Here is an 11,962-nt window from a genome sequence, read left to right on the forward strand (position 1 = left end):
CTGCGTCGCAACCCATGGTATTCCCTGGTGGTTTCCCATCCAAATATTGACCAGGGCCGACCCTGCTTAGCTTCTGAGATCTAATGAAATAGGGCTAGCCTGGACTATCCAGGTCAGGACACTCTGTTGGTCATAAGTGTGGCCTTTATGTTAGGCGGACTGAATGTCCTGCCAACTGCAGAACTCAGGGAGCTTCCATCAAAACTCTGTATTTGTGAGATTATAGATCACCTCACCTTATTCTGTGATTGATGGAGGCCACTCAGAGACCTCTGAATTACACCTGTTCTGAGTCAATATCCACTGCCTGTCAAATCCCACAAGATCTTTTTTACTGGCAGACACCAATCTGGAAATAACACGTTCTGTTGCCAGACTTCTAGCACTTGTGGTTTTCTTTAAGCCATTACAGAGATGGGCTTTCATTCATCGTGTTGTATTTCAATGTTTACTGTTTTGTATTTTATTCTGTATTTATTTTTGACTTTGCTGAAGACCATTGGTCAGAGGAACATAATAATGAAAGAAAACAACAGATGTGAGGAGGGAATGGAGAGACATGGCAAATTGTTGCTTTTGCAAAATGTTTACAATCTGATTCCGGGCATTTTTTTTAACATTTCTGAGAGAGGGAAGGAATAACTTTTTTTGCTTAGTGTTTGAGAGTATCAACTACAGTACAAATTATAGTCACAACAGAAAGCTGATCATCCACTCTGTTTTCATAAGGGGGTGATAAACAATGGAGAACACGTCTGTCAACAAGTATTAGCCCAAACGGCATAATGTTCTAAGGCTGCATGCTACTGAATACCTGTTGCAGTGGTCTGGGGGATGGCTGTCTGTTTGGTGGGCTGCCCAGAGGCTGACCACTGTGGGAAACAGGATGCTGGGTTTGTTGGCCCTTTGGTCTGATTCAGCCGGACTCTTATGTAGGTTGGTGGATTGAGCTAGGAAGCCTGCAACCATTTTGCTGGTAGATATTTCAAGTGGGGTATAATGGGGCCACCTTCTTCCTCTGCAGGTGCATGCGGGGAAGGGAGGGGGGGGAGGAACAATGGTGCAAGCTGATTTGGGTTCCAGTTGTTGAAATCAGAGGTCCCCAACGTGGTACGGGGGTGGGTGCCATGGTGTTCACTGACATCTATCCTGGCACTTGTTTTTAGAAAGTGGGTGAGGGCAGGTGGGACTTTTGCCCAGCAAGCTTCTGATTGGCCACTGGAGATTTGATTAGCTGTGCAGATTTTTAAAAATACTGCTTTGGAAGCAGCTGCCACAACAGCACAAGGATCTTCACTGTGTGCTGTGACAGCCATTTTGTGGCTGACTTCACCTTCTGTGGCAGCCATTTTGGAGCTCTGTCCACCACACTGTCTCAGAATTCCAAAGGTGCCCACAGGCTCAAAAAGGTTGGGGACCCTGATCTAGAGAAATAAATTGAATCATCTCCTTTTCTTGCCTTTCTCTACTAATTCTTTCTCTTCTTTCACTGACTGTCAAAAGATGGCCCGTGGATGACACAGCAGTGAAGCGGCAAGAGACATGAAGAACGATACCGCCACAGGGAAGAAGCCAGGGAGACCTTCCCGATGGCACCGGCGCAGGTTTAGGTGCAAGGTTCCCTCTGAGGTGACCGTGAAAGGACAGCTGCGAATGCGCTCCCCATCAGGGGCCTTTGTGATGGTGGGCGTCTCAGTGGTCCTGGTGGGCATGACCATAGCTGTGATTGGGTACTGGCCTCACCGTGGCCCACATGGGACGAGGTCTGGAAGCAGGCCAGGCAACTCCAGCACCACGGACGATCTCAAGAAGGAAGTGAAAGTCTCTCCCCATCCCCGCCTCTTCCTGTACAGCGAGAAGCTAAAGCTGATTGGACCTGTGATTATGGGCATTGGTCTTTTCATCTTCATCTGTGCCAACACCATGCTGTATGAGAACAGGGATATGGAGACGCGCCTGTTGATGCAGAGGGAACTCTATTCTATGACCCTGGGTCTCCCTCAGGATGCTAGCGAAGTCAGCAGTTACTTCCAGCGGAGGCTTACCCCGTCCACCTTTGAGGCTGACCCAAAGTGTGTGGAAGGCTGCTATGAAGTGGACCTCTCCTCAGGCCGCTTCCAGTCATGTCCCAGCCCTGTGAAGAAATGGGCTAATGCTTACAGAGCCAGTAGACTTCAGACGACGGCTCAGTTTCTTCACCATGTCTCGCCTTCTGCTTCCCTGGTTAGCATCCGCTCAGACTCTGGTAACTCTGCGCGAGGGAGACCCAGCCGGAACCCCAGCCTGTCCTTTCCTCACGGAGGAGAGTCGGTCATCTCCTCTGCAGTCAATGCCCTGTCGCTGCCTCTTATTAAGCTCAACAACTGTCTTCTTGAAAACCAGGGTGTCTCTCCAGTCCAGGACTCGGAAGGCTGTTGCGTTCGGTTGCCAGAGGAGAAAGAGGAAGTGCTGAGGCTCTCATGGACTGTCTTGCCTGGGGACAGCAGCAGCATCTCTTCCAGCAGAGACTACCTCCGTGGCAGCCAGGTCATGATTGATATGGATGGTGGGTCTCCCTCTGCTGCCTCGTTCAAAAAACTTCTGCATGCTGAATGCACAAAGAGAGGATTCAGCTCAGACACTCAGATCCCTATGTCAGGTCACTCCAGATCCTTGGATCTCGGCCAGCCAGGGGTGCAGCTGGTGGCCCCAGCCAAAGAAAGGAAGCACAGAAGCTGGCCAAGGCTTGATCAGATTGGCTTGGCCAACTGTGCGAAACTGGGAAGCAGAGGCGAGTCCTCTGATCAGCTCTTGGAGGCAGCTAGGGATGTCACTGGGGGTGAGAGCGGACAGAATTTGCGGGAGGTTGTAAAGGAAGCAGGTTCCAGGGTCTGATTCTGCTGCAGGGGATCATGGATGTTTCTGGTTTCTCCTATCTGCTATTCTGTTGGATCATGTCAGGTATTGCCAGGAGCGGGTGTGTGTGTGTGAGTGTGTACAAATATACATATATTTTGGAATTAATTTAGGGATGACTGTTTAGCCAGCTTGCAATGCCAAACATAGACCAGCCAAGGAGAAACGCATCAGATGCTACTTGATCGATCAGTTTTTCCCCTCAAGGGCCTGTTTCCTTCTTGCCTTACCACAACGCACTTCAACCTTTCATCCCTTCTCTGCCTGTGAAAATCTGTGATAAAGAAACAGAAATACAGATCCTAGCTTTTCGAGCAGGGAATGTTGGTTGGGAACTGCTTATTCTCTGTGAAGTCCCCTCTGTGGCCTCTTTCAACCAACACATTTGATAGGACTGTGGGTGGGCGAGTATTCCTGGAGACTGAGGAAAGAGTATCTTAATAAGGACCTAGTGCTTCCTAAATTACAAAGAGTGGATTTTTGAAAAATCATGAGAATATATATTTTGTAAATGGATTCTTATTTCTAAGCTTTTACAGTCAGTGCTTGTGGGCTTTTCCCCCTCCACATTGAGGAGCAAGATTTTTAAAAGAGGCTTTTGTGTTTGATTGTGTGTGGGGTTTTTTGTACATGTATTCTTGCCAACCTGTTAATTGGGGTTCTGAGAAAGCTGGCCATTTCTAGGTAAAGTCCTGCAAATTGGTGAGTCTTCCATTCCAGGACTTTTAGAGAACCATGAGGTATGTACAGCCAGATAGGGATATTAAATGATAGCCTCTCTGCTGCCAAGGTTTTGAGTCACTTAACCAAATGTGTAGGATTTTCTTTCAATCCAAACTCAACAGCAAACAGTTTGGAAATTTTGGGTTCAGAAAAAAAAAGTGAGAAGGGGGACACAATAAAGGTTTATAAAATTATGTGTGATTTGGAGAAACACAGAAGCATAGAGCTAAAATTGACTCCAAGGATCATCTAGTTCACTCCCCTGCACAATGCAGGAAGTTCACACTTACCTCCCCCCCCCCACTTCCCCAATGACCCCTGCTGTATGCCCAAAAGTGGCTAAAGATTTTTTCCTCTCCCTGTTTTGTGATGCTAGAACTTGGGGACAGCCTATTAAATTAATGGGTGGTAGATTTTTTTTAAAGAAGTACTTCATACAATTAACTGTGGAACTGATTACCCCAGGTTGTAGAAATGGCAGTTGGTTTGGAGGGCTTTTAAAAAGGAAGTTGGCAAAATCATACAGGATAGGTCATCCAAGGCCCCTTTCACATTACCTTTCTAAACCAAATGTTTCCCGTTGTTGGTCTAGTTCCAAGTAAAGCGGTACAGGGACAGGGGTTTCATACGGTGAATTTCATTCTGTTATTTAGCCATCTCTGAAGTGCTCTGGCCATTTCAAACAGCGCCACTTTTTTCCACGTGGTCTTTTTGCCACATGGTCTTTCTCAGACTTTGTTTTGGATTGTTCTAAATTGAGCGCTGTAGCACTAGACCAAAACTGAAGTGCTATTTTGATCTAGCGCTATAACGCTCAACTTAGAACGATTACAAAAAGAGTCAGAGAAAAACCACAGGGCAAAAAAGGGCGGGAGGGGAGAGCGGCACTATTGAAAGTACTCCAGACGTTTTAAACAGCAAACTACATTGATTCAGAAGCACAAAGAAGAGTTGAAAACAGAAGAAAGAGGTTTACCTCAAAAATGGCTCAACCCTGCTTTGCTAACCAGACACAAGCGGCTTTGTATGAAAAGATAAATAAAATCTGTTCGTAGCCAGTTTCTAAAACAGTTGTGCCTGAAATGACACAAAAAATCTGTTAACAACCAGCTACTAAAATGGATTGCAAAGGCTGTTTGAAAGGGGCTGAAATCTCCATCTTTGGTGTACCTCTGAATGTTAGTTGCTAGGGGCAACACCAGGCAAGAGGCTTTAGCCTTAGTGACTTGCTGGTAGGCCACCTGAAGGCATCAGCTTGGCCATAGTTGGAAACAGGATGTTGGACCCAATGGACCTGCCTTGACATGCAAGTCTTCTTAAATCCTTAGACAATTGGCTCTTACCTAGGGAGATGGGTCCAGTAGCACCTTAAAAGATGAACAAGTTTTCCAGGGTTTCAGCTTTCAAAAGTCAAAGCTTTCTTCACCATAAAAGCCAAGCATTTCTCCCCTGCTCTAATCAAGCTGATTACGTTTTGCAACACCCCCCTCATCTTCCAACTGGGATATAAAGACTTGGGGACCGTCATTCCTACTTGTATCTGATGAAGAGAACAATGACTCATGAAGCTTTTTCCCTGGACATCTTGTTCACCTCTAAGGTGCTACTGGACTCTTCTTCTGCAGATGGTTACCCTTCTGAAATTGCTCTTTTCTAGTCATTCTGATTACCGTTTTAGGACATGGGGAAGTCCTAAAGTTGCAGAATTTTCTTATTGGGGGTGGAAGATGTTTGAATAGCGAAATGTGCATTCTGTGACACATCTTGCCTTTTGCACCACACAAACAGGCAAGATACAAGTTCTCCTTCCTGAGCCTCCTGTTGTTTCTTGAACACTGGAGGCTGTTTCCTCAGACTAAAGAGAGAATGCTGGTAATTCAGACCAGGGTTCAGTTCTTCGGCGTTCTCACCACCTGTGCAATCCTTGCCCATAGAGGACATCTACAGAGTATGAGCCCTGAACTGGATGGGCTAGGCTAGCCCAATCTCATAAAATCTCAGAAGCTAAGCAGGGTCAGCCCTGGTTAATATTTGGATGGGAGACCTCCAAGGAAGCCCAGGGTTGCTACACAGAGGCAGGCAGTGGCAAACCATCATCTCTTGCCTTGAAAACCGTACAGGGTTGTCATAACTTGGATGTAATTTGATGGCCACTTTCCATCACCACATAGAGGATGAAGCACAGCCAATTCGAAACAGGACAGTTCTGAAACAACAAGAGGGATTTAGCTCATTCCCTTTTCAAAACCAGTGCAAAGTTCAGCCTGTTCTTTTAGGAGCTTTCAGGAAAGTAGATGAATTTCAGTCTCAAGTAGCCAGAGGGCACCTGGTCATAACATTTATTTATTTAGTAAATTTGTATTCCACCTTTGCAGGGACCTCCTCAAGGTGACTCAGGACTAAAAAAATAAGCTGTGAAAACAAACCAGGGAAAATAAGTGAGGACGTTTTAAAATCCAGTGGGGGAGGGGCTGTGGCTCAGTGGTAGGGCCTCCGCTTGGCATGCAGACAGTCCCAAGATGAATCCCTGGCATTTCCTGTTAAAGGATTAGGTAGTACGTAATGTGAAAGATCTCAGCCTGAGACCTTAGGAGAGCCACTGCCAGTCTGAGCAGACAATACCGACCTTGATGGACTGAAGATCTGATTCAGTATAAGGCAGCTTCCAGCATTTGTTTTTATCCTGCCTTTCCCCTAAGGAGCTCAGGCTGGTGATGACCATGTTGTTTTCCTCTTCACAAGAAGAAGAAGAGTTGTATTTATACCTCGCCCTTCACTGGGAGTCTCAGAATGGCTTTCGGTCTCCTTCCATTCTTCTCCCCACAACAGAGACCCTGTGAGGTAGGTGGAACTGAGAGAGCTCTGAGAGCTCTTGAGAGAACTGTGACTGGCCCAAGGTCACCCAGCTGGCTGCATGTGGAGGAGTGGGGAATCAAACCCGGTTCACCAGATTAGAGTCCGCTGCTGTTAACCACTACACCAAACTGGCTTAGTGAAGTAGATTAGGTTGAGAGATGGCAACTAGCTATGTAGTGAGCATCATGGCTGGGCACAGATTTGCATCTCTGCAGTCCTCAGCAATGTTCTAACCACTACACCGCACTGCCAGTTGTGTTTTCTGGCTGAAATGAGATTTGAGGCAGGACCCACCTGCATGATGGGTTGTTCTCATGCCGCTTTTGTGCATCAGCTTCTTCCCTCTCCTTTCTGACGTGGCTATGTTGCTCCTTCCGAGTATCAAGTCACATGTTAAAAAGTCCTGATGCCCTTCCCAAGGATTGCATGAATCCGATGTTCTCTGGAAGGTTCATGCTCAGAGCTTAAGTCCCAGGCACATGTGGGCCCAATGTGGATTTGGGAAGGGGGGACTGAAACCTTCACCATGTACTGTTTTCTCAACCACAAATTGCCCCAAGGGAGCCACTATTTGACTTGCTGGGGAAACTTAAGTATCCTGCATCAACCGATAGCAGATAGCACTTCCCCACATCTGTTTGAGGTTAGGAAGACGGTGCAGAGGGAAAGACTGAAACCCTCCTCCCCTGAGTAGTGTGATCCCAGCCCAAAGTTGTCCCCCCCAGACCTGATTGAAGTTCAGAGTATGGATCATAGAATTCCCTTGATCTAGATGGCCCAGACTAGCCCAATCTCATCAGATCTCGGAAGCTAGGCGGGGACAGTTCTGGTCAGTACTTGGATGGGAAACCACCAAGGGAGTCCAGGGTTGCTGCACAGAGGCAGGCAATGGCAAACCCGCCTCTCTTTGTCTCTTGCCATGAAAACCCTACTGAGTTGCCCTCAGTCGGCTGGGACTTGATGGTAATAATAATAACTAAGAAGGGGGGTGGGGTATGATGATTTTGTAATGTGTGTATTGTCCGTAAGTGTGATGCAAGCCTGCTTATCTGATTTTAGGAAGTTAAATTTTGCTTCCAAGGAGAGGAGAAAACATCTGATTCTCATTCCCCCCCCCCGCTAGGTTTGGAATGTCTTGTTTCAGATTCCTTTCATATTTTTTCCAGTTATTCTTCCATGACCTCAGCTTCCCTCTTGTGTGAAAGCACGTTCAACTTAATCTTTTCTTGTCTTGATTTCTTTCAAGGGAAAGTGACAAGATGACCTTCCTGTGGTCTTTTCTTCCTTTTAGTTGGAAATGCCCTGGGACCAACAACAAGGCATTCAGAATGCTTAAGCGACCGAACTTCATGTTACCTTGGACTGCGGGGACTGGGACATTTGGCATGTTAGCTTGTCATATGGGGGGGGGGGGGGGTTGATACAGATCAGGACCGTGGAGCCAGGTGAGGGGGGTTACGTCTTCCTCCTTGGTGTTGTTTCCCTGATCAACAAATCACCCCAACGTGGAGGCGCCCACCAAGTGTATTTAGAAAGTGGGTGGGGCCAGCAGGTTTCTGATTGGACATTTGAGATATGACTGGCTGTGCACATTAAAATACCATTATTTTGCTGGCAGCTAACGCTACAATATTGTTTTATTCTGTTTCTCACTAGTCATTCCCAGAATATATATTTTTTATTATTTCTTTCGTCTCCTGCTCTTGGGCTGCCTTTGTGTGAGGCTTTGCCTTTCATGGCAGCCATTTTATGGTGGGTTCCACCTCCTATGGTGGCCATTTTGTTGTTGCACCCACCAACTTGTGTTAGAATTCCAAAGGTGCCAACAGGCTCAAAAAAGGTTGGGAACCCCTGTTGTAAGCCCTGCTTGGAATAATAATAATAATTGTGTGCTGTTGAGGTGCAATTGACTCATGGTGACCCCAGGACCATGGGGGTTTTCAAGGCAAGAGATGAACAGAGGTGATTTGCTATTGTCTGCCTCTGCACAGCAACCCCAGTCTTCCTCAATGGTCTCCCATCCTAGCCACAACAAGCGCAAGCTCCAGGGGTTTTCAAGGCAAAAGATGAGCAGAGGTGGATTGCCATTGCCTGTCTCTAGACTTCCTCAGTGGTCTCCCATCCAGATAATAACCAGGGTCAACCCTGCTTAGCTACCAAGATTTTATGAGAGCAGGTTTCCTCTGCATAGCAAACCCTGCCTTCCTTGGTGGTTTCCCAGCTCCTGTTAGCTTCCAAGCTCTGACAAGATAAGGCTAGGCTGGGCTGGGCAATTAGGCTGCTGTTGGGCGGGATGGCATAATACAGATTTATTCTTTTGTTTTCTCCTACCAAGACTTGAAGCAGTTGAAGGGGGATTTAAGAAGAAGAGAAGAGATTGGGTTTATACCCCGCCCTTCACTTGGAGTCTCAGAGCATCTTACAAACTCCTTTCCCTTCCCCTCCCCTCCCCACAACAGACACCCTGTGAGGTAGGTGGGGCTGAGAGAGCTCTGACAGAAACGGCTCTTTTTCAAGGACAGCTCTTATCAGAACTACGGCTTGCCCAAGGCCATCCAGCCAGGTGCAAGTGGAGGAGTGGGGAATCAAACCCGGTTCTCCCAGATTAGAGGCTGCACACTTAACCACTACACCAAACTGGCTTTAAAGAGGGGTCCTAGTACTGCAGCCCTGATGCAGATCAGCACCAGGAGCCAAATTATGCAGCAGAAATTCCAGTGGAAGAAATTCCAACATAACATAAGGATTGGGTCTTAGCTTTTGACTGAAATTGATAAGAGCTGTCCCTGGGCACGTAGGAAATATGCCTGTGACAAGCCTTACAAATGACCCTTTCACTTGTACACTCCTCCACATTGTGCAAAGAACGTATAATGAGAATTAGAAGACTAGCTGAAGAATTGCCTGGTTCCTCTAACTGTATATGTGAAATATACAGCATCTTGTTGCAGGAAAATTCCCCTTTTCTGCAGGTGTTCTCTTTCACCCACCCTACTGTTGAGTTCCCGTCAGTGTTCCCTCTAAGCTGAGTTAGTGTAGTGGTTAAGTGCACGGACTCTAATCTGGGGGAACCGGGTTTGATTCCCCACTCCTCCACTTGCACCTGGCTGGATGGCTTTGGGCAGGCCGTAGCTCTGATAAGAGCTGTTATTGAAAAAGAGCAGTTTCTGTCAGATCTCTCTCAGCCCCACCTACCTCACAGGGTGTCTGTTGTGGGGAGGGGAGGGGAGTGGAAGGGAAAGGAGTTTGTAAGCAGCTCTGAGACACCTTCGGGTAGTGAATGGCAGGGTATAAATCCAATCTTCTTTTCTTGTAGCGTGAGCTAGCTCGCGGTTTTTTAGCCTCCAGCTCACACATTTTTGTCTGAGCTCAGGAAGGATGGCTCCAGAGCAAACTAATTTATGCAGCAGCCAAATCGCTTGCTCACAACTTTAATGCCTGCAGCTCACAAAGTAGAATTCTTGCTCACAAGACTCCAAAGCTTAGAGGGAACACTGGTTCCCATTCTTCTGTCTGTTAACCTGTCCTGCACCTTTTCTTTACTCAGGGGCAGCTGCCTTGGGCCCCATGCTTGCCCCCCCAGGTGCCCACAGTTCTGCTCATTCAAAGGACAGTGGAAAGAAGAGGAGCAAACTCCCACCAGTGACTGCACCCACCCCATCTTGGGACTCAGGTGACAACAGCTGTGGCTAAGACTGATCCATCTTTAGCCACCCTGCTTGTGGATTCCTTGTGCCTTAGATTCCCTACCCCCTTGCCAGTGCTCAGCCTGTCCCTAGGATTTGTGCGAATCAAGCTGGCAACCCTTGTCTGAAACTGGATGACAACTGTTCCAACAGTTTGTCCCTAGTGTGCATGGAATGTTTGTGAACGTTCCATGCCATCACATAAACTCAGTCAGTCAGGGCCACAAGCATGGTGCAAAACAGATTGCAGCCTGTACACAAAGGCTTAGTTCTTGCAATCTATATGCATATTTTTGTTGTAAAATTATATTGAAGTGCCATGTATTGTTGTAGCCATTGCTCTGTCACTTGTGACAGCAGAGCTGCTGTGAGTACCACAGCCCCCCCCCCCCGACCTTTTGGAGCCCATGGGCACCTTTGGAACTTTGACATAGTGTGGCGGGCAGAGCCACAAAATGGCTGCCACAGGAGGCAGAAACAGTCACAAAATGGCTGTCACAAAATGTGCTGCACAGGTGGTAGCTGCTGCCAAAGCAACTTTAAAAAAAATCTGTACAGCCAATCTGAAGCCTTGCTGAAGAAAAGCCCCACCCGACCCTGCCTCTTTGTAAAAACACTTGCTGGGCACCAGGAAGGGTGTCGGTGGGCACTCGTGCCTTGCTGTAGCCAACCCATGGTTTATTGAGATGTCTGCAGGATGAGACTCATCTAGTTTGGTGCACTGTCTCTCTCCGTTGTGGCCGGAAGACCAGAAAGGCGGCCCAGCCCTCCCTCCCCAGCAATGGCCCTCCGAAGCCTAGTAGGAGCCTTTTCCGGCATCTAGAAGTGGTTACGAGTGTTCTCTCTTAATTGCAGTGCAAACAACAAGCTCCCAAGGGTGAATCCAGACATTAGCCGTGAGCATCAATGTCTGCAGTGTTTGGATCATCTGATAGAGAGGGGGCATGAAATCATTATGGTGGAGGCACCAAGCAAGTACCTTTTCATCCTGCCTGGACCCAGACCTTGCTGAGAGCAACTCTCTGAGCAGCCGTTTGCACTACATTTTCATTGGCGTTTGTACTGGATGTTATGTTCCATTTGCGACTTTGGGAGCTGTTTCCTAGGCTGAAAAGTGGGATACAATTATGCTCAGGAAGACTAAGAGAGTTGGAAATGAATGCGCTGAAAGCGCTCTGCGCATGCATGTGAATGGGCAGTAGTTCGCCGTGCATACCAAAAAGTAAAGTTTGGCACAGAGAAGAAACATAAAAGAACCCACCTGCTGAGCTAGCAGCTGTGAGCTGGAAATATATGCCAGGTGGCCATTTTTAAAAAATGTGATGCCTGGTTGTGAAATTGTCTTGATCTAAAAAAAAAATTAAGTCGTCTACCATAGTTGGTTGACTGTTTGGCTCCACGGTTGTTTTATCAGTAGGGAATTGCAGGGATTTCTTCCCATGGAGTCAGAAGTTCATTAAAAGATGACATATAGTCAATTAAACAAGTTCGGTAGTGGGCGCAGGGGCCAGTGAAACTCTGCTCCTATGTTCATCATGTTCAAAGGATTTTTCACAAATGAACTGTCAGGAAGGGAGTTCTAATTCAGTGTTGTCTTGCAAACTACCTTTGTTTTGTACACAACACCATTGTGGTTAGAGTGTCTGACAAAGATCTGGGACAGCCAGCTTCAAATCCCTGTGCTACATCACTGATCAAAAATACCCTCCCCCAGGCTGCTTTTAGCCTCAGTAGGTACCTTGCTGGATATTAAAGAAGCTGGGGTGGGTGTAGTTTTCATTGGGGAAATGGCATGGTTGGGG

General features: G+C 47.1%; 1 protein-coding gene across 2 annotated transcripts in view; it reads left to right on the forward strand.

The window, feature by feature from the left end:
* The window catches only part of TMEM200B (transmembrane protein 200B), a 63,989-nt gene that overhangs the window by 27,258 nt on the left and 24,769 nt on the right, over positions 1 to 11,962 (forward strand). The window contains exon 2 of one of the 2 annotated variants that reach the window (XM_015423394.1): positions 1,504 to 3,675. The exons of the other annotated variant lie outside the window; for it this stretch is intronic. Within the exon in view, the coding sequence (XP_015278880.1) occupies positions 1,543 to 2,874 (1,332 nt within the window). The 5' untranslated portion in view covers positions 1,504 to 1,542 and the 3' untranslated portion in view covers positions 2,875 to 3,675. Of the gene's footprint in view, positions 1 to 1,503; positions 3,676 to 11,962 lie in introns of those variants that run through there. 2 annotated transcript variants of the gene reach the window in all.

The sequence above is a fragment of the Gekko japonicus genome, unplaced genomic scaffold, assembly GCF_001447785.1.
Source record: "Gekko japonicus isolate JY-2015 unplaced genomic scaffold, Gekko_japonicus_V1.1 scaffold1874, whole genome shotgun sequence".
Classification (NCBI taxonomy): domain Eukaryota; kingdom Metazoa; phylum Chordata; class Lepidosauria; order Squamata; family Gekkonidae; genus Gekko; species Gekko japonicus.